General features: G+C 36.0%; 3 protein-coding genes across 3 annotated transcripts; all 3 read right to left on the bottom strand.

Annotated features, from left to right (window-relative positions):
- Positions 1 to 488: 488 nt before the first annotated feature.
- Positions 489 to 896, bottom strand: LOC128093405 (keratin-associated protein 19-2-like). The gene has a single exon (XM_052710006.1). It carries the CDS (start codon positions 894 to 896, stop codon positions 489 to 491), a length of 408 nt encoding a protein of 135 aa, XP_052565966.1.
- A 12239-nt stretch (positions 897 to 13135) lies between these two features.
- On the bottom strand, positions 13136 to 14584 carry LOC120415068 (beta-1,3-glucan-binding protein-like). The gene is made up of 3 exons (XM_039576467.2): positions 14243 to 14584; positions 14015 to 14169; positions 13136 to 13958 (listed from the first exon to the last, which is right to left on the bottom strand). Exons 1-3 carry the CDS (start codon positions 14483 to 14485, stop codon positions 13175 to 13177), a joined length of 1182 nt encoding a protein of 393 aa, XP_039432401.1. The 5' UTR covers positions 14486 to 14584; the 3' UTR covers positions 13136 to 13174.
- A 488-nt stretch (positions 14585 to 15072) lies between these two features.
- Positions 15073 to 16568, bottom strand: LOC120415275 (beta-1,3-glucan-binding protein-like). The gene is made up of 4 exons (XM_039576748.2): positions 16371 to 16568; positions 16225 to 16319; positions 16016 to 16170; positions 15073 to 15958 (listed from the first exon to the last, which is right to left on the bottom strand). Exons 1-4 carry the CDS (start codon positions 16501 to 16503, stop codon positions 15184 to 15186), a joined length of 1158 nt encoding a protein of 385 aa, XP_039432682.1. The 5' UTR covers positions 16504 to 16568; the 3' UTR covers positions 15073 to 15183.
- Positions 16569 to 24603: the final 8035 nt, after the last annotated feature.

Below are 24603 nucleotides of genomic sequence, written 5' to 3'. Positions count from 1 at the left end.
AGCCTGATTGTAATTTATAATGTGCTGCCGCCGCCCCGGGGGAACACTTTATTGAAATTAACGACACTTTGCACAATCCGAGGGAATGATTTGGGGGGCGAGGCACACCCATGCTGGAAACCTTTAAGAAGTTGTAAGATTGAATGATAGAACAGGACTGTTAATAGTGAAGAGGAGGAAATGCCCCCGAAGGAACTGTCCACGATTAGTGATAAGGAAACTTTAGACTTAATTATGATCAAATTAAAACTACCGTCATTCATCTTCTTGAAGTAACTTAGTGCAAATATGGAATTTCGAAACTTTATAACTTGATAGCTTGTAAGCTATGAATATTTGGAGCAATGAACAAAACTCAGATTGTTGTTCTTTGTTGATTGTTGTTTTTTGTTGATTTGTATGTTTCTTTTATTAACAAGTATTCACAATTTGATACCTTAGCAATAAATAATCACAAACGATGCTCACTTTGAGGTCAATATTGGCAATCAACCATAGAATCCAGAACCGTATCCGTAACCGTACTCGTATCCGCCAGCGTAACCACCTCCGTAAGGATGTCCATAACCTCCATACGGGCCAAATCCGCCATAAGGACTGAATCCACCACCGTACGGACCATACCCTCCGCCATATGGTACTCCAACAGGACCTCCATAGAAGGGAGGATACCCGCCGCCACCATATCCTCCATCAAATCCGAATCCTCCTCCGATGAGGCCAACTCCAATTCCCAATCCTCCAAATCCAAGATGGCGCTTATCTCGCGTCACTTCCGGGTCGCTAACCACGGCGACGATTCTTCCGGGTGACTCCACTGGAACCGGTGTGGATCGTGCGGAACTGGAACTACAGAACACCACCAGGGTGCAAAAAATCACCACTCGGAGCTCCATTTTGATGTCTGACTTCTAAACGTCGAATTGACTACCAGAGCAGAAGATCTGAGCCGTTCTTATATACAGAATTGAGGCATTCGTTTTTCAGTCCAACATCGCCGAATCTTCCACCTACGTTTGGTTAAAAAACCAAATTTACATAAAGATGGGCCCGTCTAGCCAGTGGTCTGTCGCACCCGTGTGTGAAGGTTCCCGTTGTTCAGCCAGATGACTCAGAGCGTGGTTGGAGTCGTGCGCTTTTGACACAATCTACCACTCATAATGCAAGCAGTAACCTTGCAGAACAAACATTTCAAAATTACGTAACCTTGGTGTATTAAAATTTTCTATTCAAAAAGTGCTTCATACTTTATTACCGATCTGTGGTTCGATAATTCAAAATTTGCAAAAAAGTCTGAAAGTTCCCTATAAGAGTAAAAATACAAAAAATGACGTAATCTAATCTAACACAAACGCAGCCAGTCCGATGAAAGCATGCTGGAAAGTCTTGTGATTAGATTACGTCCCATGCAGTACATCCGAGAACACCCGAAAATGTAATACAAAAATTAAAGCGGCCAGCCCTACTGCGTTGTGTTTATCGCAGAGAGGATTCTGTAAACGGATCACATTTTACAGAATCTACAGGGGAGGAGGGATGCGTGGACATACCTTATCAAACGCTCCGGTGTATTTAAAAATTCAAAAAATTACGAAGTACAATATATTTTAAATAGTAAACAATTTACTGTACAAGTTATTTGAAAATATTTTTAACCCTATGATTTTGCGAAGCTTTTCCCGGGCAGACGGTAATAACAAAATTAATACCATTTCAATAACAAATACTGTTAAAATAACAAAAAGTGTTATGCAATCTTCTTGAAAAATCCATTTTTGCATAAGGGTTCAATAACAGTTTATGCTATCATAACACATTTTTTTATTGGTCTGATATTGGTTGAAAGCCAAAACAACTTTGGAATAACATTTTTTGTTATGGAAGAATACCTCCAACTGTTATTGGGATGATCGGATTAGTTGTTAAAATAACAAAGATTTGTTCGAAGAATAACAAAACATGTTATTAGTCTGTTATTACAAAAAAATCATAACGATGAATAACAAATCTTGTTATAAATAACATAAAATGTTATTGGCCTAGTATTTTCAAATATCAAAAAATGTTATTCCCAAGTTATTTCCGTCTGCTTGGGTTACGAGTTGGACAAAAAATTTAAATTAAATTTGCCTTACGAGAAAAAACTACCAAATTGTTTGGTCATATAAAGCTGATACAAAGTGTTATACTAACAGGCTATCGTTTCCAAAAAAATATAAATTACAAATTAACCCTCTTCTGCCCAAATTTTTTTTTCGAAAATATTTATTTTCCCCGTGTTCAGGAGGTCATTTTGAGCAACTTTTGTTCTACGAAAAACTTTACTTCTCTTGTTTTATCTTTTTCTTGTTTTATTTTTAGTATTTTTATTTGCATTTATCTTGTTCAGTTTATGTTTGTTTTTGGTAGTATTTGGCCTATTCTACCACCTAATATAATTACATTTTGCCTGTCTAATTTTTTCACGTTTTTACAGTCACTTTTTCAACTTTTTGCATGTTTTTCACATTTTTTTCTATAGAATGGCACCATCATCATTTAAATTGCAAAAAAAAATGCGTAGGGGCATAGTCTGGGGTACTACAAAAATTACTGTATACTTCTTTTTACTGAAAATATAGAAAATGTTACTAAAAAACACAGCCAAAGTTGACCCCTAAAAAATGACATTTTTAAAAACATTGGCAAAGTCACATTAAACAAGTTAAACTTCCAACCCTGAATTTTTCTAACAGAACGATGTACAGAATCGCAAAAAGTATTTCTTTCACGCGTTTTTAGACAAACTAAGATATATTGAGAACTAATAGTGGCAACACAACCGGTCCTCCTGACTTTAGTCAGAGTCCAGGGACATTAACTTCAAAAAATATTTGCAACTGTGTAAATCTAAAAAAAACATTTTCTAAAGATTTTCCTCTTTTTTCAATTTCTTTGCGAACATTTTATAATAAACAAAAAGTTAGAAACATAATGTTATTGCAATCTGAATAGTTTACAATTTGTTAATTAATTTTTTATTCTTAAAAATGCACCACAATTTTCCACCACAAAAACTAGTGCTAAATTTTGCTTTTCAATGATAATTATAAAGACATTTCATAAACACACTTCAATCAACGTACAGGTCAAATGACCCTTTAGCTGAAAATATTATTTTATTATTTTTTCCGAATGTTATCCCAAAAAATGTGAAAATCCAGTCTGAGATATAATTTGTTGAAAAAAAATCGGATTTCTCTAAATAGTCCCAGTACTTTTTGCTGGAGACGCTTAGTGCTCGTTAGAAAAATTAAAAAAAAATAATTTCCAAGACTTTCAGTAAAATCAGTAAAAAATCATTTTACATTTTAAATATTCTGGCCGTATTTTTTAAATGTCTTAATATTTCATGAAAAGCCTACACAGTAGAAAAAAGTTAGATTTTGGAATGGTGAAAAATTTGATGGCTGGAAATTACCTCTTTTTTGAGAAATTTTCTTTAAATAATGCATAAAGAACAAAAAAAATATTTCTCCCCATGACTCATGAAGAGTATATGGCCGCATTTAAAAAGGGGATTCAGTGGCTTTTTCTTAACTTAATGTTAACATGCTGAGGTTAATGTTAACATTCCATAGGTCACCTTCCCTAAGGTATCGTGATAAGGCTTGTGATGATACACTACCTTCCTTTTACTTTGCAATCGAATCCAGAAGGGAAAAAAGACCAGTTGTGTTGGTCCGAGCCGGGATATGAACCCCGATCTGCCGCTTACAAGGCGGAAGGGTTACCACTAGACTACTTGGCTCGGTCATAATCAAGTGAAATTCACATGGAACTGATGAAATTTTCACCAGTTTCTGACGTAGAATTTCACATTACCATTAAATCTTATTTTTTTTATATCCAAAATGTTGAAAACATTTTCATGGCTTGAACATTTCTTTAAATATAAAACATAACAAGCTAATTAAATTTTAGGTTATGAAACCACTGGATAATTACTCTTATTTCGAATGCATTTTAACATTTTATCAAATCTAGAAACAAGTAAGTTATCTGTAACTAGATACCAGATGTGAAACTTATTTTCTGTAATTGGATTTTGTTGTAATATTTTTGAACAAAAGTTGGATCATATATGTGTTATGATATTTATGTTTATTTATATTTATATTTCACCAATATCGATAAATTCATCAATGTTCTACCTGCTCGGAAATCTAGGAACACTATCGAAATTAACATTTCGTCAAATCACCGAAAAATAAAACAGCTAAATCCGTACAAAAATTTAAAAAACGACTAATCAAAAAATCACTTGTCATAGCAGAGCATGACAGCGATAAGTTAAAAAAGACCATTCTTCTCGATCGCTCAACGCTTCTGCTAAAACTGGTTTCGCTCTGTAAATACGAGAAATCCCGCTATTGATATGCAACCTATTCTTCGCCTTTTTAAAAATTGGACAAACAAAAACAAGTCGAAATCGGAAACGAAACGGGTCTGTTCCGCATAGATACTAGCTGAGATCAGAACGTCTGTAAATTCTGGAAAGTTTTGGTTTCAAGATTTATAAAATTAAAACAAAAGCAATTTAATTAGAAGACACTCAAATCAAATTTTCATGTCCTCCTTTCAAATGTGCCATCTCCCCCATCCCCTGCAAGCACATTCATCCAAATCGTGTAAATGACCCTGCCTCCCAGCATAATCCGAAATTTCATTGTCCGCAATTGTACCTACAGCCTGTAAAACATGCTCCAATTGTGCACCGGAGGGCGCCATCGTTTGCAGCCAAACGGAGGTGTGCCATTCCATTATCTTCTCGTGCAGCAGTAAAGCAGGATTAAAGGTGAGAACAAACGTGTACAGATAAATTTGCGCCCTTGGCCAATCCCCCATGCTAATTTACGAGGCCAGCGTTCCCCCCTCCGAATCGGTGCCGCAGGTTCTCGCCGTTGGGGGGAAGAACGATGGCGAAATAAATCTTCATAGCATTTGTTTGGCTGTTCGGAAGACGTAATTACCTGGAAGTTGGTGCACCATTTCGTTCAGAATCTCAAGTTTGATAATGTTATATCCGTTTTTTACAAATAGGAAAATTAAATCCAAAAATCAAGGAACAGTTTATAGCCTAAAAAGTTTCCTACAGAATGCAGGAAAAATCAGGAATGGAATGACAGTATTTTCCCCCCGGAAGTTTTGCTTTGTTCTGTTTCTGATTCAATTTTCTTTAAAGTTTGATCAAGAATATGACAGCGAACGAGCGTTGCGAATCGGGAACTATCTCCCTACCCTTTTTGTGCAAAGAAAGATACCGTTGGCAGTGATGGGTTTGTAACTATTTTTTTTAGAATAACAAGATAAACATCTCTCAAGTTAACATCGTCTATAATTACTATTGTTGACACCAAATCACTGTTAAAAAGATTTAATTAAAAGATATACGAACATTTATTAATGATTGTTTTTATTTATTTTAATTTTTTTCTGTGTCTGCAGTTTTTTAAAAATAATTTTGGTCTATTTTTTAAAATTATGGTAAAAATGCGATTTTTTTTGCTTTTTGAGTGTTTTTAATACCCCCGACTGAAATCGGTTTCAAAAACTCTCTAAAATAATTGAAATGAAAAATCTGGCTTGTAATTTTTTTTATATTTTTATATTTGATATTATGACATAGACAAATAATCCTCGCTTAAAAATATAATATGACCCTATGAACTATTGTTTAGTTAAGACTTTATACAAACAATTCTAAGTATTGAATGCTCTCAAGTTACGGTATCCAGAAGAGAAAAAAAACTTTCCCGCTCAGAGATCGAACAACGAAACAACAAATCATCGGGAAAACTTTTCTCACAGACACCATATCTCATGTTACACTTTAGTAATAGCATCCATAGTGTGGGTGTTTGTAGTTCCGGATCACTTCCTCGCACCTTTCCCCACCACTTTTTCCCCCTTACGCTTACGGATCAAGTTTTTTGTTCATCCTTTTTTTATTTGTTTGAACGTGATACATCGAAAAGTATTTCCCTTCATCGCCACGTGTCCAACTGTTTCCGCTCCGCGTTCTGGATGTTTTACCCATCGGCACCCACCCCCATCATCCCTCCGTCCGTCCGGGATCTCGGGCGCTTCATCTTTCACTTATCGCAATTTATCGATTCGGAAGTTTATTGGAAAAGTTTTTCAATAAAAATCGAAACACATTCACACACACACAAACACACAAGTTCTCGGTTACACTATCCGTGAGTGTTGAAGAACAACTATAGTGGTGTTTACTGCCAAGCTGAGTGAAGGATCGCGCAAGCGTAAAAATAAAAATGTCGGAGTTTCTGACGCTTTTGAATGAAGTATTTAACAGCGGAAACGAGGGAAAGTTTTGTTTAATGAAACGCAGTTTGGAGCAGTTTTGCCATTCTTTTATGATGGTTCTACTCTTGAAAATTTAATAATGTTTTAGCAGAGTGACTAACATCTATTTTTTATAATTACCGGCCATGCAGTTATCAAATAAATATTATTATACCGCAATTCGTCTCAGATTTAAATAATTGTTGATCAAAACAAAACCATTCAACATTTGGTAATGAATAGAGGGTGACGAGCGGGAATTCCCGGGAAAAAATCCCGGGAAATCGACCATTTTTGGACCTCTCGATTCCCGGGAAATTCGGTCGAGACTCCCGGGAAATTTTGAACATATAAATATCAAAGCAAAATTATATAAACTAATCAGAAAATTATTTAAAGAATTCTAAATTGTTTCGAACATTGTATGTGAAATGTTCGATGTTCAAGTTCTTCTCTAATCTTCTTATTCAGAAAGTGTAAATTTTAAATTCCAATAATTATAACTGAAAGAAGCCAAAAAATGTTGTCCACAAATTTACCTTAAAGTATACTTAGCTTTTTCTTCTCAGATATAAAATCTAATTTCTTTGAAATATTTTTTTTTATTTTATTTTTTTTAAGGGGAAAGCTTTTTCTCGAGCATAGCAATCCTCATAGTCTGTTTTTTTAGACCCTAAGTTAATTTGGCTGTTTAAAAGTAATTTTCATTTTTGGTGTTAACGGTGCACATCAACCAGAGCTTTTGCACCCAGATTTTTGTTACAGACATTTTAGTTTCTTCAAAACTACGGGTACTATCGAAATATTTTTTTATTCATCCCCTATAGTACTTTCCACAAAGAAATTTACAACAAAGTTTGATTGATTTTACAATCCCGTTTTTGCAGGATTGGGTCCGTAAGTTTGACAATTTTGGAATAAGAAGACAACAACTTCCTTCGTTGCTGTGTACCCTTAATAAGTCATATTGTGTTTCACGTCAACCACAATTTTAAATTCTAGAGATTTTTTTAAAGGGTCCTTTAAGCTTTTGTCTTTTTTCGTTCCTTTTCAAAAAAAAAAAACTCTAGGATTATATTTTCGGGGAAAAAACTCTGGCGATCTTTGTAAAGTTAATGTCCGCCATTTGTGATCATTCGGGTTTTCCGGATAACTGTAAATTTTTCTTCAATGAATATTTATAATTGACATTAAAAAGGAAAAAAAAAGTTGTTTAAGTCGTTATTTATCATATTGCAAAAATCTCGATACAGGGAAATTATATATTATTTGTAAACATGTTAAACTAAAATTTTGAGTCCCAAAAAGCTCAAGAAACGATCTTGTATTTGCAGATTCAGAAAAAAAAATCAAAAGGTACATATAGTTCCTCCAAATAATAAGGATACTTAAAATAACGTTTCATAGAATAAGTATGAAAACATTGTAAGTAATTTCATTAAAAAAAAAACAAATTTATTGCTTTTCCGCTTAAATTATTGCCACTATTGGTATAGTAAAAAACACTCCCGGGAAATGACCAAATTCAACTCTCGATTCCCGGGAAATTGAAAATCTCGAGAATCGTCACCCTCTAGTAATGAATGTGTAATGTTGACGAAATATTTGGAGAAACTCAAGTTATTACTTAGGCATAACATTTTTAATGAAGACATTTGTGAGGCTCAATTTTTAAAACTGACAGCCAGAACTAGAATTATAAAATGCACACTTTATACAACATCAAGTGTTTTACGCACGAACTTAGCTGCAAATTTAAAAAAAAAATTGTCAAAATCTAAAACGTAAGCTTCGTTCACTACGAGCTATCTTTGAAAAGTTCATATTTACAAATCCGTTGTAGAACTACTAACTTTTCCTGCCATTCTCAAATGGCGAAACGACCTACTTTTCATCACTAAACTTATCAGTACTGAAAGGTTTTTTTCAGCATCCATTTGAGTGCATGGCATTTCAAGTTATGAGCACTTTTATCAAAAAAAAAACAATACTTTTCGATACTGTTTTTGGAGTTTGACACTTATCTTGACGGCAAATAACATTCAAACGGGGAAACAAACGTTTCACTGAAAAAAATAAAATTCAAATGGTGTTTTTCGGAATGGCAATAAAACAGCAAATCTCTACAAAATCGGCCGAATTATTATTCGTAATTTATATTTTATGATTTTTTTTTTTGATGTTTTCGTGGACAGAATACCGCTTTTCAACCATAGAGATGCACGGGCAAAAATTTGCTGCCAAGTTATGATATTGCATAAATCAAGTCGTATTTTTTTTTTGGAAAAAAATAAATCTGACCAAAAAATTGTTTATGACTACAGTTTTGAACCCTCTACAGCCCAACCCCGCCTCTAGACGAACTTCGATTTGAAAAATCGCCAAAATCAATTTTTAAACCTTTGAAAAGCAAAGAAGAACTCCTAAAATTTTAGAAAATGTGACTTTGACAATGTTTTAAAAAATGTAAATTTTTAGGGGTCAATTTTGGCTGTGTTTTACTAACATTTCCTATATTTTAAGTATAAAGAAGTATGCAGTAATGTTTGTAGTGTCCCTGACTATGCCTCTTCGCATTTCTTCACAATTTATAATAGTGCCAGCAGAAAATGTGAAAAGCAAGCAAAAAATTGAAAAAGTGACTGTAAAAACATAAAAAATTAGAGGTGGTAGAATAGGCCAAATACTACAAAAAAAAAACAAACATAAACTAAACAAGATAAATGCAATTTAAAATACTAAAAATTAAGCAAGAAAAAATAAAACAAGAGAAGTAACATTTTTGTAAAACAAAAGTTGCTCAAAATGACCTCCTGAACACGGGAAAAATAAAAAAATGGAAAAAATAGGCAGTAGAGGGTTAGTGTAAAATCAAAATTGCAATCTAAAAGTACTTTTGTTTTAAACTTGTTTAAAAGTGCTCATTAGGGAGCCCAAAAAAATGACCCCCTGGTCCAAAAGCGGAATACGGTTTTTTGTGTTATTTTAGCATCTGTGCAAATTTTGAACGAAATTGGTTGAGATTAAACTATTGATACTCCAGCCTTAAGTTGGTGAAAATAATGTTTTTCATGCAAAAATGACTATTTTAAATCGCTTATAACTTTTCAAGGTCGAGTTTTACAGCTTTGGTATGTTCTACAAAGTTGTAAAGCATTAAATTTCCAATTAGAATCTCTTTGAGTATCAATGAGTGAATGTTGACCGATTTTGCTCATATTTGGCCCAGAGTCTTAAAATAGCTTAAGATACAATAATCAGCTTGTGGATCGAGGTTTTGAGAAAAAGTCCCATATTCTGGGCACCCTAGTGCCCACAAGTGTCCATTCTTGAAAATACTTTTTTCGAAACGTTCAGAAAATTTCCTCAAATTTCGTCCAACCAAATTTCGTGGGCCATCAAATCGGGCGTCCAATTTTACATAAAATCTCATTGACACCAAATTTCCAAACCATCACCATTTCAGGCTGCAATTATTGAAAAAAACACGTTAAAACTGGAAGGAGTCATCGAAAAATGGACCTCGGATTCGTCATCAGGGACAAAAGTTACCCCTAAGGACAAAGTATTAAGCAAATTGAAGACGGTTCGCAACTGCCATATTTTGGCTTGATTATTCAAGCCCGAACAGACGGTAATAACTAAATTCATGCCATTTCAATAACAAATACTGTTAAAATAACAGAAAGTGTTATGGAAAATTCTTGCAAAATTCATTTTTGCATAAGAGTTCAATAACAGTTTATGTTATCATAACAAAATTTGTTATTGGTCTGATATTGGTTGAAAGCCAAAACAACTTTGGAATAACGTTTTTTGTTATGGACGAATACCTCCAACTGTTATTGGGATGATCGGATTAGTTGTTAAAATAACAAAAAATAATAACAAAGATTTGTTCGAAGAATAACTAGAAATGTTATTAGTCTGTTATTACAATAACAATCCAATAACAAAAAATTCATAACGACGAATAACAAATACTGTTATAAATAACATAAAATGTTATTGCCCTAGTATTTTCAAATATCAGAAAATGTTATTCCCAAGTTATTTCCGTCTGCTCGGGAGGTGATAATGATTCTAACAACAGTTTATGTTTAAATCAGTACTGATTTAATTTAAATAGAAAATCCAAACAATTATATCAAATAGACCAATCATGCCTCAACGGCTCTCTCAAAAATCACACCACGTCGCGCTATGTATCAAACGATTCATGCCACACCTGATTGCCAAATTTTCTTATCAAACGTTTCTTCGTTTCAATTCAGTCGCTCTCTTGATAATTCCCACAGAACCAAAAAAAAAAGAACTCCTTCAAATAAAGGCGAACTTTGCCAGCGCGATCAAAAGTGCCACCGTACCGCGATAGCTCATTTGCTAGCTTCTCCAACTATAAACTCAATCTGCAGCTCCAAGAAGACATACTTTTTTCGGGCTGCACTTTTCAATCGCTGCAAAAATTCCCAAGTCCCATAAGTCACAACTTCTTGCTGGTAGCGCTGCTTCGTTAGTCGCACTTATGAAGTTCTCTTGGAAAAAGCAGTGGTTTTAATTTTGTAATTTTTTTATATTGTTTTATTGAAGTAATTTTCTTATGATTCAAAGAAATTTTCAAGGACATTAACTCAAATTAATATTTATGGAGAATTTAATGATTTTTTACCAAATTTTCAAAATTGCAGAGTATTGCTACCTCAAACTGTACAAAGAAAAATTGAAAGCAAAAATCCCAGTCCCCAAGCTGCAGTCTGCATCGAGATGAGGTTGATTAATGAAGAAAAAAACTTCTGAGGGAAAAACGACACACTTACCTGCTCCTTCACGACACGACACGGGTTGAGCTGATCAACGAAAGCCCTCGACTGTTCATCAGCGAGAAGTTTCGACTTTCGGGTAGGAAAACCCCCGCACCGGAGATTAAAGATTGGTTAAAGATCTGAGGAAAACCAATCCGGAGCGTTCTGCAAGAGTGGAGAGAAGAAGAAGCAGAAGAAAAACTATCCCTCCCTTGCCTTCAATCAGAAGTGCGCGCTGGTAAATGGCTAACCCACCTAGTTTTCCCAGAAGAAAAAACCGCAGCTCACAAAAGGGAAGAAAAATGGACCGAGGTTCAAATAGGGAAAAAAAGAGCTGGCGAACTCAATAACGGAGGGGAAATATGACGGTTACACAAGTTGTTTAGAGGGAGGGTTTTTTTTACATCTGGAGATGAATGGGGAAATTTTAATTAAATTTTCCATCGCTGGAAGACATTTTCCGAATGCGTTTTATCAGCCGTCACTCTTGACTGTTGACCATGACTATGCTCGTAGCAATGGTAATACGTGAACGATTATTAACCACTATTTTTTTTTTCTCGAGTGCAAATACCCGTCTTTTCCAAAGTTTGTATGAAAATCTGATTTGGAGCTCCCAAACGGCAATTACATATCCCAATCTCCATAATAGACCATTTCCCAGAATGTCATTCCCCACAAATCCTTTCGCCATTTCTCAGGATGAATCATTCCCTACAAATGATTGTTGCTGTACCCTTTTGTATATCTTCAAATCTAATAAAAAGAAGGGAAAATCTCTATAAATTGCATAGATCTCGTACAATGTACCCTTCTTTCCACAATTTGTTTCAATTTTCATAAAAAAGAAAAGAGAACCGCAATGAATTCGAAAGCTCTTGTTTAAATTACCCTTCTTTTTAAATTCTTACAAAAAAAGAATAAATCTCTATAAATTCCGTAGGTCTTCTAAAACAAAAACAAAAACAAAAACAAAAACAAAAACAAAAACAAAAACAAAAACAAAAACAAAAACAAAAACAAAAACAAAAACAAAAACAAAAACAAAAACAAAAACAAAAACAAAAACAAAAACAAAAACAAAAACAAAAACAAAAACAAAAACAAAAACAAAAACAAAAACAAAAACAAAAACAAAAACAAAAACAAAAACAAAAACAAAAACAAAAACAAAAACAAAAACAAAAACAAAAACAAAAACAAAAACAAAAACAAAAACAAAAACAAAAACAAAAACAAAAACAAAAACAAAAACAAAAACAAAAACAAAAACAAAAACAAAAACAAAAACAAAAACAAAAACAAAAACAAAAACAAAAACAAAAACAAAAACAAAAACAAAAACAAAAAAAAACTACTTACTTCAGGCTTTAGACTTTAGACTTTAGAATTTAGACTTTAGACTATAGACTTTAGACTTTAGACTTTAGACTTTAGACTTTAGACTTTAGACTTTAGACTTTAGACTTTAGACTTTAGACTTTAGACTTTAGACTTTAGACTTTAGACTTTAGACTTTAGACTTTAGACTTTAGACTTTAGACTTTAGACTTTAGACTTTAGACTTTAGACTTTAGACTTTAGACTTTAGACTTTAGACTTTAGACTTTAGACTTTAGACTTTAGACTTTAGACTTTAGACTTTAGACTTTAGACTTTAGACTTTAGACTTTAGACTTTAGACTTTAGACTTTAGACTTTAGACTTTAGACTTTAGACTTTAGACTTTAGACTTTAGACTTTAGACTTTAGACTTTAGACTTTAGACTTTAGACTTTAGACTTTAGACTTTAGACTTTAGACTTTAGACTTTAGACTTTAGACTTTAGACTTTAGACTTTAGACTTTAGACTTTAGACTTCAGACTTTCGACATTAGAATTTAGACTTCAGACTTCTGCATAGTTTAGGTTGATAATATCGAATTACTCTGAAAAAGAGGCAAATTCACACATTTTTTGAGGTAAAATAACAAACTTTCTGGCATTTATGGAACTCAATGAAAATTTATTAAATCAGTCACAATTACAGCGCCCAAACTTTTACATAATCCACCTGCAGTGCCGCGTCCTTCCCATCGTTCTTGTCCAAGTTCCACGTGGGAAGCCAATTATCCCTGCCGTTCCAAAAGTCCGTCGCCGCCTGCGGTGAGCTATTCTTCCACGGTTTCCCTCCCGGATTCTGTCCATTGTCCGGGAAATACCCGTTCACTCCCCCAACGGCCAAGTTCAAGATGAAGTGGAACTCCTGATCAAACGGCGCCATTTTGGTTCCGTAACGCCAGGGATTCTCCATGTTCAGCTTGTCGAAACCTGCCCGCTTCCAGAATCCATCTCCTGCTTCCATAACCGACAGCTGTTCCCCGTTGATGCTGACGGTAATGTTCTCCGGACTCCACGTGAAACCGAACGTGGTGAACTCCTTGCTGTACTCCTTTCCGGGTTGGGCGTTCTTGGTCCGCGTTGCCGTGCTCCACCCGTTGTGCGACGGATTCGGTCCAAAGTGAAGCGTCTGTCCGACTTGGCGAGTACCGATCTGCACTCCGTCAACGATCAGCTGCTCGTTACCGCGGGACTCCATCAGATCCATCTCACCGGACGCCGGCCACGTTCCGTACGCGTTACGCTTCGGTAGCAACCAGATTGCAGGCCATAGCCAGTCTCCCGAGGGCAACTTGGCACGGACCTCAGCCCGACCGTACTTGAAGTTGAACGAGGGAAGCGTCCGAAGGCGGGCACTCTTCACCGGATTCAGCACGTGAGTCTCCGTTCCCGTACGGGTACATCCGTAGAACGCTGCATTCGTACATCTAAAAAGACGATTGTTTGAGTGCTTCGTTCAATTTTGTAAGCTTCAAGTACTCACTGCTCAATCGGTCGATTGCCCTGCAAATCGACCGTACCCGAGGTCAAGAACCCATCACCGTACTCGTGGGCCGTCAACGTTGGCCGCAAATACAAGACGCCATCCTCGACGAAAGAGTTGGATCGATTGTTGGTGTACCACTGGAATTCCCAGTTCTGCAAAGCACAAAACAAACACTCATTAGGGGTACTCGTGCACGCAACAACCCACACGAAACCAGTTCCTTACCCCACCGCCGGCCAGCGTATTCTCGTGCTCCCAGACCTCAAAGTCCAGCGAGTCAAAGTTGTCCTCGAAGATCAGCTCGCCGCTGCAGAATTTCCGTCCGCGCTGGATCGCACTCCCGCTGGCGGTCGTCGGAGATTTGACGCACGGCTTGCGATCGCGCACCAGCGTCACCGAATCCGGCCCGTTGCCGGCGCCGACCGTGACCGCGAAGGTCAACGCCAGCACTGATAGCCACACGATCATATCGCCGGTTCTAACGCGACGAACACAGTTGACTGTAAACACACACGCGATGTACTCCGGCTGAAGATCCGGATTGCACTAAGCTCTACGCTGAGAACGGCGCGACGGTTTTATATTCGAAGCCGAAAACGAGAGATTCTGCGGCAAGGTTGCCAGTGTCCAAAGTGAACATCAAGAACTGGTTGATCCTCAAAGTGATCTTCAGAAGGTTACTTTTTTCACAAACAAGAACTTTTGATACTGAGTCATCCGAAATTCTGGCAACACTTCCCAACAGGCATTTTATAATCAATCTTTATTTATACTCATCAGCTCTGAGGCTGAGCAAACCGAGTCGATGACACTGGAGTCCGTTCTACAGGTAGCGTGGTGTGCAGATGATGAGTCAACGCCAGAAAAACCAAACGCCTATCTCTCGCTCTCTAATCGGAGTTGCACAAGTTGCTCTCGGAGCAGCATATCAGCAACCGCGATGGTCTTCAAACAAACTGGGAATCACCGTGGACGAAAAATTGGCTAGATTTTAGTTGCGGATATTCAAATATTGGGACTTTTGGGTGTCAGTACGGTTAAATTTGATGTTTTGGTCCGAGATTTATTCATTTATTTATATTTTATTTTGCAAGTAGGTATATTTGATTAAAACGTGTATGAATAAGTTTTATTATAATCCCATTATAACCATCAATATATGAACTCTACAGAGCCCAAACTCTCACGTAATCAACCTGCAATGCGGCATCCTCGTCCAAGTTCCACGTAGGCAACCAGTCGTTGCGACCGTTCCAGAAATCCGTCATCGGATACGGTGAATCGTTTCGCCACGGCTTCTTCGTCGGATTGATATCGTCGTCCGAGAAGTATTCCGCCCCTCCAACGGCCAGCGAAATCCGGAAGTAAAACTCCTGATCAAACGGTGCCATGATGCTGCCATACCGCCACGGATTGTCCATTCCGGGTGCGGTCAGGTTGAAGTTCCCGCGCGCCCAAAATCCCGTTCCCACCTTGACCGTTCCCGTTTCGATGTCGTTGATGCTGAACGTCACGTGATCCGGAGTCCACTCCATCTGGTAGCGGTTAAACCCTGTGTGATATCCCTTGCCCGATTCCGAGTTCCGCGTAAACGTTGTCGTCGAGGCCTCATTGTGACCGGCGTTGTGACCAAACTGAAGCTTTGAGGTGACCTGCTCGATTCCGACGTTGATCCCGTTCTTGATCAGGTCCCGGTTACCCTTGGACTCCAGCAGGTCGATCTCGCCGGAAGCAGGCCACGATCCGTACGCGTTGACCTTCGGCAGGAACGTGATCGCTGGCCACAGCCAGTCTCCGGCCGGAAGTTTGGCGCTGATCTCAACCTTTCCGTAGCGAAACGCGAACGTGTCCACCGTTCGCAGGCTGGCACTCTTCACCGGGTTCAGGATGTGCACGTGGCTACCGGTTCGCTCGCAGCCGTGGAAGCTGGCCTTGGTACATCTTGAAAGGAGACATTTACATCAAAATCTTTTAATCCTGTATGGTATCTTTCCTTACTGCTCAGCCGGTGATCCACCGTGAATGTTGAGGATTCCCGACCTCAAGAACGGCTCGCCGAACTCTTCAACGGTCAGCGTAGGACGTACAAAGAGGTTTCCCTCCTTCACAAACGAATTGGAGCGATTGTTGGTGAACCACTGGAATTCCCAGTTCTGCAAGAAAGCCAGAGTTTGAGTGAATGTCTTACGATTGAGCTACTCGTCTACCGTATTGCCAGCCAAAGTGTTCTCATGCTGCCAGGTATCCAAATCGAAGCTATCGAACGTGTCTTCAAAAATCAAATCTCCCGGACAGTATGGTCCTAAAAAAATCATATTAATACCAACACGATTCTCCTCATTTCACAATAAACCTGACGGGGCCCTCGTTCCACTGGCGGTCGTCAACGACTTTTCGCACTTGGAGCTGGAACTGGCTTTCCCGGCACCGACTGGACCTCCAGCGGTCGCCAGCAACACCGCGCAAATCACAACCAACACTCCCATTGTACAGGCAAAACACACTCTGACCAGTAATCGCCCACATCGGTCCCGTTTTATAGCGCAACCTCCCTCGGGGAACAAGCAGCCCCCTCAGGGAGATCTATTGCCAAAAGCGATTCCTAAATCATTTTCCGACCCGCGCGACAGGTGCAACTGTTTTTCCGCCAAAACGGGCGAAACCCGCGGGATTTAGTGGCAGTTTGAGCGCCATCAATCACGGCAACACCGCAGAGGAACACGGCGACGGCGACGACGTTTGTGATATGAGAATCTTGCAGTTTATGATATCTGTAGAGTTGTTGGGGAACTGCAGCTGGTTCTATTGTGGTTGTTGCATAGGTACAAGTTTTGATCTTAATCACGGCTGTTTAGGGTGTGAAAACACATAAGTTGCTAACTGATATCACCAGATTTCGTATAATGTTCCTACAGCCGTTGGATATCTGAGATCTTTAAAATAGTCATTAAATGGTTTGGAAAGCCATTCGGCTTATATCTTCTTTTTTAAATTGATACCGTAAACTGGGGTGACTTTGATAGCCCCGGGTAACTTTGATAGGTTTTTTAAGTGCCCGTCAAAGTAATATCTCAACATTTTTGAGAATTTTGCGTATGTAAGCATTAAGGGATAGCTTATTATCGAACATATATGCAAAAATGTGACTGTTACATTTGATGTATCAAAATAAGTGGCCAAATCAAAATTCTATCAATGTCACCCGGGCTATTAAAGTCACCCCAGTTAACGGTAGTCGTATTTGTAATTCACTTAGCTACTAGCTTGTCTTTTTTGTGCTTGTTATATTTTTATTTTATTTTCTGGGTTTTAAATTCTTTCTTTTCTGAGTTAATTGAAATTTTGGTCAGATTAAAGTTAAAAAAAACTGTGTCCCACGATAATACTACCTTATGTAACCAATATTAAATGCTTATCAAGATATAATTGAGCTTGTGAATCCAAAAAAACGTAAGCTGTTGAAAATAATTGAAGACATCATTAATTTCACACACACACAAATAATTGCAAAAATCTTATTCGCTTCCCACAAAATCTTAAATCTTCCCATCCCGAAAAGCGTCTATTGATTTTAGCGTACGATGACAGCTTTGGGCCATGATGGTGCGTTATCTGTTGAACTCTTGACAGCGCAGCTCTTCAAACATATCAGCAACCCGCTTCACACTAGAGGACTGGGTTTGGGTCGGGCTGCGAAGACGACGCAACGATGCTCGATATCGCGTACTACGATCGCGAACCCACAACGCCGTCGCGACGAGGAATTTTGATTTCCCCCCCTTGGCAACCAAGTCTATAAAATGTTTCGGGTCTTGGGCTTAAGCACAGATTCGACCGTTGCAAACATTTTATGTCGCTCATCCTCCTCCCCCTCTTCAAATCAAAATATTTTTCCAAAAAACTTCAAAATTTTAAAAATAGTATTCCAGTTTTGTCGATACTTATTAGGATGTAACAAAAATGACTTTTTGGCGGGCATTCAAGGGTTTGTTCCAGTGGGCATACTAAGCTCAAATCCAAAATATGAGCTTGATTGGACTTAACAGGAGCTGGCGCTCCGCCCTTCAATTTAAATGGGATTTAACCCGTAAAAAAAGATTTTTTCAAAAATGTCACTTTTTGAGGCATTTTGGCCACCAATGCGTTTACCAAAAACATCACTGGCGTGTAGGCCAGATCCTTGCGCATCTTTTGGTATATATAACATTGACATTTGGAGCACCCTGGAGCTCGGTACAGGCCTTCAAAATTTGGCATTTTTTCGAAAAATCGGCCCCGGCAAAATCAAATGGCGTCTAGGGCGTCGCGAGGCGCGACGCATATCTTTTTTGCCGGGACCGATTTTTCGAAAAATGCCAAACTTTGAAGGCCTGTACCGAGCTCCAGGGTGCTCCAAATGTCAATGTTATATATACCAAAAGATGCGCAAGGATCTGGCCTACACGCCAGTGATGTTTTTGGTAAACGCATTGGTGGCCAAAATGCTTCAAAAAGTGACATTTTTGAAAAAATCTCGTTTTACGGGTTAAATCCCATTTAAAATTGAAGGGCGGAGCGCCAGCTCCTGTTACGTCCAATCAAGCTCATATTTTGGATTTGGGCTTAGTATGCCCACCGGAACAAACCCTTGAATGCCCGCCAAAAAGTCATTTTTGTTACACTCTAATACTTATATATTTTTAAAACTTATGATTGCAAAATAACGGAACTGGTGCAAAAATATATTTTTAAAACGCTTTCCCCCCCCCCCCCCCCCCCCCCTCCCGTCCTTTCCTTGATTTTGGTCAGAGTCAAGGGACATAAAAAATATTTGCAAAGGCCATAAAAAAATATATATATTAGCAATAATTTGTACAACAATACAAACACAAAAAAAATTGAGAAAATTTCCTATAATTTTTTTTAAATTTTGATGATCACACTTCTAGTTGCTAAAATACAGATCCTTTCATATTTTGTGAAAACAAAAAATTTACTCAATGTCGTTTAATCAACCCTCAATCCTAATTTTCAACTCGCGATTTATCTGAATCTATTGATCCGATTTTCAGTATTAAAAATAAAACTTTTTGGAATCTTGTTTGCTTTTCATTAAGAGCATGGGTAAATTACATGGGAAATGCGTAATAATCCCGTTCACTGGTATCAATACAAAATTTTGGTATTCCTGACCCGGGCAGACGGTATTAACAAAATTCATGCCATTTCAATAACAAATACGGTTAAAATAACAAAAAGTGTTATGGAATATTCTTGCAAAATCCATTTTTGCATAAGAGTTTAATAACAGTTTATGTTATCATAACAAAATTTGTTATTGGTCCGATATTGGTTGAAAGCCAAAACAACATTGGAATAACTTTTTTTGTTATGGAAAAATAACTTCAACTGTTATTGGGATGATCGGATTAGTTGTTAAAATAACAAAAAAGAATAACAAAGATTTGTTCGAAGAAAAACTAAAAATGTTATTCGTCTGTTATTACAATAAAAATTCAATAACAAAGAAATCATAACGGTGAATAACAAAACTTGTTATAAATAACATAAAATGTTATTGGTTTATTATCCATCTGCTCGGGGAACCCTTTAAAATTTGTCTTAAGGATTATGCAAGAGCAAAATTTGATATCATACCAATTCAAGGTATTGTTTTGATATTACAAAATTGCAGAATTTCTCAATGATCGGATACCACATTTTGGTTTTTTTTTTGTATTGCAGTATTTTATCAAATTTCTCTGAAACCATGGGAAAATTTTAATACATTTTGATAAGGTAATTAATTTTGCGCAAAAATGAAGACTCAAAGCGAATGCTTTCATTGAAAACTGAAAATTTCAAACTTAATTTTACAATTTTTTTTTATACCCCTTAAGGATACCACAATTTGTTTTTTTTGTGTTACAGAGTTTTTTTATCAAATTCCTTTGAAGCTATTGGAAAATTTTGACCAATTTTGATAAGATAATTAATTTAGCGCTCATATGACTTGAAAACAAAAATGTTAAAGCTGATTTTTTTTATAATTTTTTTGATATACCCACTAAGAAAATTTGTAAAATCGTTGATTTTTTTCTAAGTCGGGATAACGAAATACTTTGACTAACTAGTCAATCGATACCCGAACCCGAGTAAATAACAAGGGAAATGCGTAATAATACCTTTCTCTGGTATCAATACCAAATTTTGGTATTCTTTGTACATTTAAAATTTGTCTTAAGGATTATACAAGAGCAAAATATGGTATCATACCTATTTAAGGTATTGTTTTGATATTGCATATTTTTTCAATGATCGGACACCACATTTTGGTATTCTTGTTGTATTACAGTATTTTATCAAATTCCTCTGAAACTATGGGAAAATGTTGACCAATTTTGACAGGGTCATTCATTTTGCGCTAAGATGACTTGAAAACCAAAAATGTTAAAAATTATTTTGAATATTTGTTATGTACCACCAAGAATTTTTCTAAATTGTTGAAATATCCCTAAGTTGGGATAAAAAAAATACTTTGATTAACGAGTCAATCGATAGCATTATTGAACTTTTGGTGACTGGCATCCAATTTCATTTTCGTAACATTTATTTCCCAATCTTGTTATTTTTGAGAGGCTTCAAGAACTTCAAGGATAAGCCATTCATCAATGACAAATATATTCGATGTGGCGAAGAATATCACTAAGAACAACATGGAATTCTCAGCTGAGTAGATTTTGCTGTTGCTTGTGGATCATTTCCGTTTTTTCAATAACTACAACTGCTGCACTAAAAAAATGCATGAAAATGCCAAATGTAGATATTACTTTTGCAAATTACAGCGACCCAAATGTGCCCTTGGTTGCCCAGTAATAGATGTAAAAATACCATGAAATCATACCAGAATCATGTATGTGGAAGACCACAGGAATACCAAAATCTGATAATCCGAGGGCGTGGGAATACCAAAAAATTAAACCATGTGGGCAATGCCAAGTTTTAGTATTCAAGCAATGTACCAAAATCAGGGTGGCCACTCAAGTCGGGAAATCGGGAAAGTCGGGAAAAAGTAGGGAATTCGCCAAAATCCGCAAAAAATCGGGAAAAAGTCGGGAATTTATGATTTTTTGTCAAAAAGTCGGGAAAAGTCGGGAATTCTAAGCATACTTGTTTGAAAATTATTTTTTAACTCTTGAATAATTTTGTAATATTTTGTGCAATTTTCAAATTGAATTCGCTCAATTCTACTTTAGTAACTTACTTAAAATTTAAGGTTCTTTTCACTAATTCAATATATTTGAGTATGGAAAAGCTGTTTAAAACATTCAAAATCTTAATTTATATTGGAGTCTTTGACACAGATCTTCATAATATTTTTCATGAATCATATGATCTCTTTTTTTTGTTTATCAAACAAGAGGTTAAGTTAATGATAAACTAATATAAAAATAGAGCCTAATGGCCAGCTTAGAGTTATGATTCTATTTCATTTTGTCACATAGATTGAATATTTGAAAACAGATTCCAACTTGAGTTTGGCAATGGTTTTTTTTGGTAAATATTTTTAATTGTTTAACTAAATTCATTAAGTAATTAAAAATAGGTTTTTTTTGCAAATGTTGCCTTTAAACTTTTTTTGAGAGTATGGGTAAATTACCTACTATACAAAAAGCTGGATTTTCAGCTTTCGGAAAATTTAAATATCGAATAAAATCCTAAATTTAAAAACTTTTTTTACGTTTTGAAAATATAAAGAAAATTTGGAAATTGTAAAAAAAATAATCCAAGAAAGTTAGAGTTATTGCGAAACTGTTAAAAAAATTGTCTCTTCAAACATTTTGCTTAAAATAAGTGGTAAAACATGAAATCATATCAAACTGAATGTTCATTGAAAAAAAAAACAGTTAAATACTGACCACTAGATAAATTAAAATTGAAAAAAAAATATCAAAAATTACAAAATTAAAAAGGGAACTTGGCAGAAACATTTTTTTATAAATTCCTTGATATTTTTCTAAATCCTTTGAATGAATAATATCAGCAATTATGTTTTAATCATTCTTTGATTTAAAATGATGATGAAGTTTAAAAAAATAGGAACGAAATTTTAAGTTCAGTTATCTTTGACCTTTTGATGAAACGAACCAGATGAAACGAAGTATCAAAAACTATACTTTTGCCAATTTAAAAAATAACAAGGAAGTTATAAGTATTGTTGAACTTTCGATATTTTTTTCAAAGACTAATAATTAGTCTTTGAATTATTATGATTCAGAGTAGAAACACAAACAATTATTGTTTGTGTTTCTACTCTGAATCATAATAATTTAATCCCATTTTTTAAGGCTTTTTTAAATTGTTGTTTAGTTTGTGTATTTACAAAAAATGCCTATATTTGGATTATTTTTAAATTCATTTAATTTTTTTGTGGTTAATATTGACTTTTCTTATAGAAAGTTTTTTGTATGAAATCATTCTTTAGATAAGAAATGCGTATTATTTGAGCATTCTGGAAAAGTCTGGAAAAAAGTCGGGAAAAAGTCGGGAATTTGAAAATGGGATTTGAGTGGTCACCCTGCAAAATCCAGAATATCTCAACTTGGTATTGAACTGGTTTTATTTTGTGGGATTATTTTACCCTTGGAATAACATGTTTTGGTTTTCTTGTAGTCTTCCACATACAAGATTTCGGTATGATTGTATGATATTTTACCTTCTATTACGGGGCAACCACGGGCACATTTTAGTTAATGTTATTTGCTCAAGTAATACCAAAATTTGGTATGCCTGTGTTATTTACCCCTGCTCGAAAATTGATAAACCATAAAAAATGAACAAACTAAGCGGATTCTAAAGGGTTTAAAATTATTTGAGTATCTGGTCTCAATAAGTTTTGAATTTATTATGGTGTTTTTTTTTTTTTTATTAGATGAAATTAAGCCACAAATAAAATTTTCACAGCCAACTAGATACTTTGTCTCTTTGAAATTGCAATTAAATAGTCTTATTTCCTTTAGCCGACATCATTTAGAAGCTATAAGCACAATCAGGATCTTTTCCGCCAACGTCAGTGCTTTTTCAGTTTTCCACCTAAATTTTCGCGACGACGGGGACGCTGACATTTTTGCGCGTCGCGATCGACTGACGCGTCACGGATGCTGCCAAGATATGAAAGGGGAAAGGTTCGAAAGAGATAGGGATAAAAACAACAAAACCCAGAGTGCGAACATAAATCTTGCCATCACACTGACTGCCACACCGTCGTCATCTCGTGTGTTGTTGAGGTGCTTGTTGCTATCGCGTGAAAAGCGCCCATAACCTCCCACAACATGAAGTAGTTGAAGGGGAGGAAGGGTTGTGCACTCAGTCGCATTAATGAATATCTAGTTTAATTATTTATTTATACGAGAACTCAATTTTTTATCTTTGTAATCAAATATGTTTAGTTTTTACATATATAATACAAATTCCCTTTATCCTTAAATTATCATCTTTTTATGCAACTTGGTGTACATTTTGTGAAAAGAGGACGCCAAGAAGGGTGCTATATTGAGCCAGGAACTCGTCAAAACAACAAAAGCTGCTAAAGAGGATAAAAAAGGGAACTTTTACGAGACGGGAAAGCCCGTCAACACTTGAGCCAAAGGTCGGTTTGCGGGCGGGTGAAATTTACTGGATCGGGTTGACATATGAAAAGCGATGAACTTGAACTTTCATCAGTTTCACCTGTGAACCCCACTCCAACGCAATAATGGATATAAAAAAAAATGGTCGGCGCGGAAAACAAAGAGCCCAGACCAGACGGCTTCTGCTGCAGTCAGGTCAACTTTCGGTGAAACATCGACCGGTGTCCGGAAAATGATGGAAAGCTATACATTTGCGAAACAGTAAAAATTTACACCAAAGCGAAGCTCTTGGTTTTGGTGAGCGTTGTTCCTGAATGACGTAAAAATCAAAATTATGAATGGATTTTTTACGCTTTAAAACCAAATTATAATTATAATTAATTAAATTCGTGGAATAATTTAAATTATTGCACTTGATAAGGCTAGTAAAAATTATCATTTATGTTTTTGTCACTAAAAAAAAAGGAAATATTTGTTTCGTTAAGTTTGACGTCTTTGATCTGTGATATTCCATTTTTCAAAGTTTGTGATGAGATTAAAAAGGGGAAACGCATGTATTGCCATCGTGCCAATAATGTTGGCGTATCAGCACTTTGGTCGACAATTTGTCTGTTGTGTGCTTTATTGTGACAACGATTATTTAGCACTTTTTGAGAAATTGATGGATTGATATACATGATGGAGTCAAACTTTTCTAGGCAATTGGTTCGTATACTATCACTAAACAAACGCTCAAAGTTTCAACCAGTTTCGTTATACCAGATACAGCAAAAAATGTAAACAAAAATCAGAAAAGCACGTGGTACAAGTGCGCCATACAAACAAAAATAAGTTTAAATCAAAAAATTAACAGACTAAATCAATATATTTTCAAAAACAAAAGATGGAATTACTTTTCAAAACATTAACATAAATTTGTCAAAATTAAGTATTTTCATGATGTTTAGGGTGCAATAATTAGGGTGGTTCTATCCGAAA

This window comes from Culex pipiens, chromosome 3, assembly GCF_016801865.2.
Source record: "Culex pipiens pallens isolate TS chromosome 3, TS_CPP_V2, whole genome shotgun sequence".
NCBI lineage: Eukaryota > Metazoa > Arthropoda > Insecta > Diptera > Culicidae > Culex > Culex pipiens.
Note: the sequence above shows the minus strand (reverse complement) of the source record. Positions and strands in the feature narration are given on the sequence as shown.

Coding starts and splice junctions, on each gene's coding strand:
- LOC128093405 (XM_052710006.1), bottom strand. CDS start 896: ATGGAGCTCCGAGTGGTGATTTTTTGCACCCTGGTGGTGTTCTGTAGT.
- LOC120415068 (XM_039576467.2), bottom strand. CDS start 14,485: ATGATCGTGTGGCTATCAGTGCTGGCGTTGACCTTCGCGGTCACGGTC. Junction 14,170..14,242: donor ATACGCTGGCCGGCGGTGGG/GTAAGGAACTGG, acceptor TGTGCTTTGCAG/AACTGGGAATTCCAGTGGTA. Junction 13,959..14,014: donor GGCAATCGACCGATTGAGCA/GTGAGTACTTGA, acceptor TCGTCTTTTTAG/ATGTACGAATGCAGCGTTCT.
- LOC120415275 (XM_039576748.2), bottom strand. CDS start 16,503: ATGGGAGTGTTGGTTGTGATTTGCGCGGTGTTGCTGGCGACCGCTGGA. Junction 16,171..16,224: donor ACACTTTGGCTGGCAATACG/GTAGACGAGTAG, acceptor GCTTTCTTGCAG/AACTGGGAATTCCAGTGGTT. Junction 15,959..16,015: donor GGTGGATCACCGGCTGAGCA/GTAAGGAAAGAT, acceptor TCTCCTTTCAAG/ATGTACCAAGGCCAGCTTCC.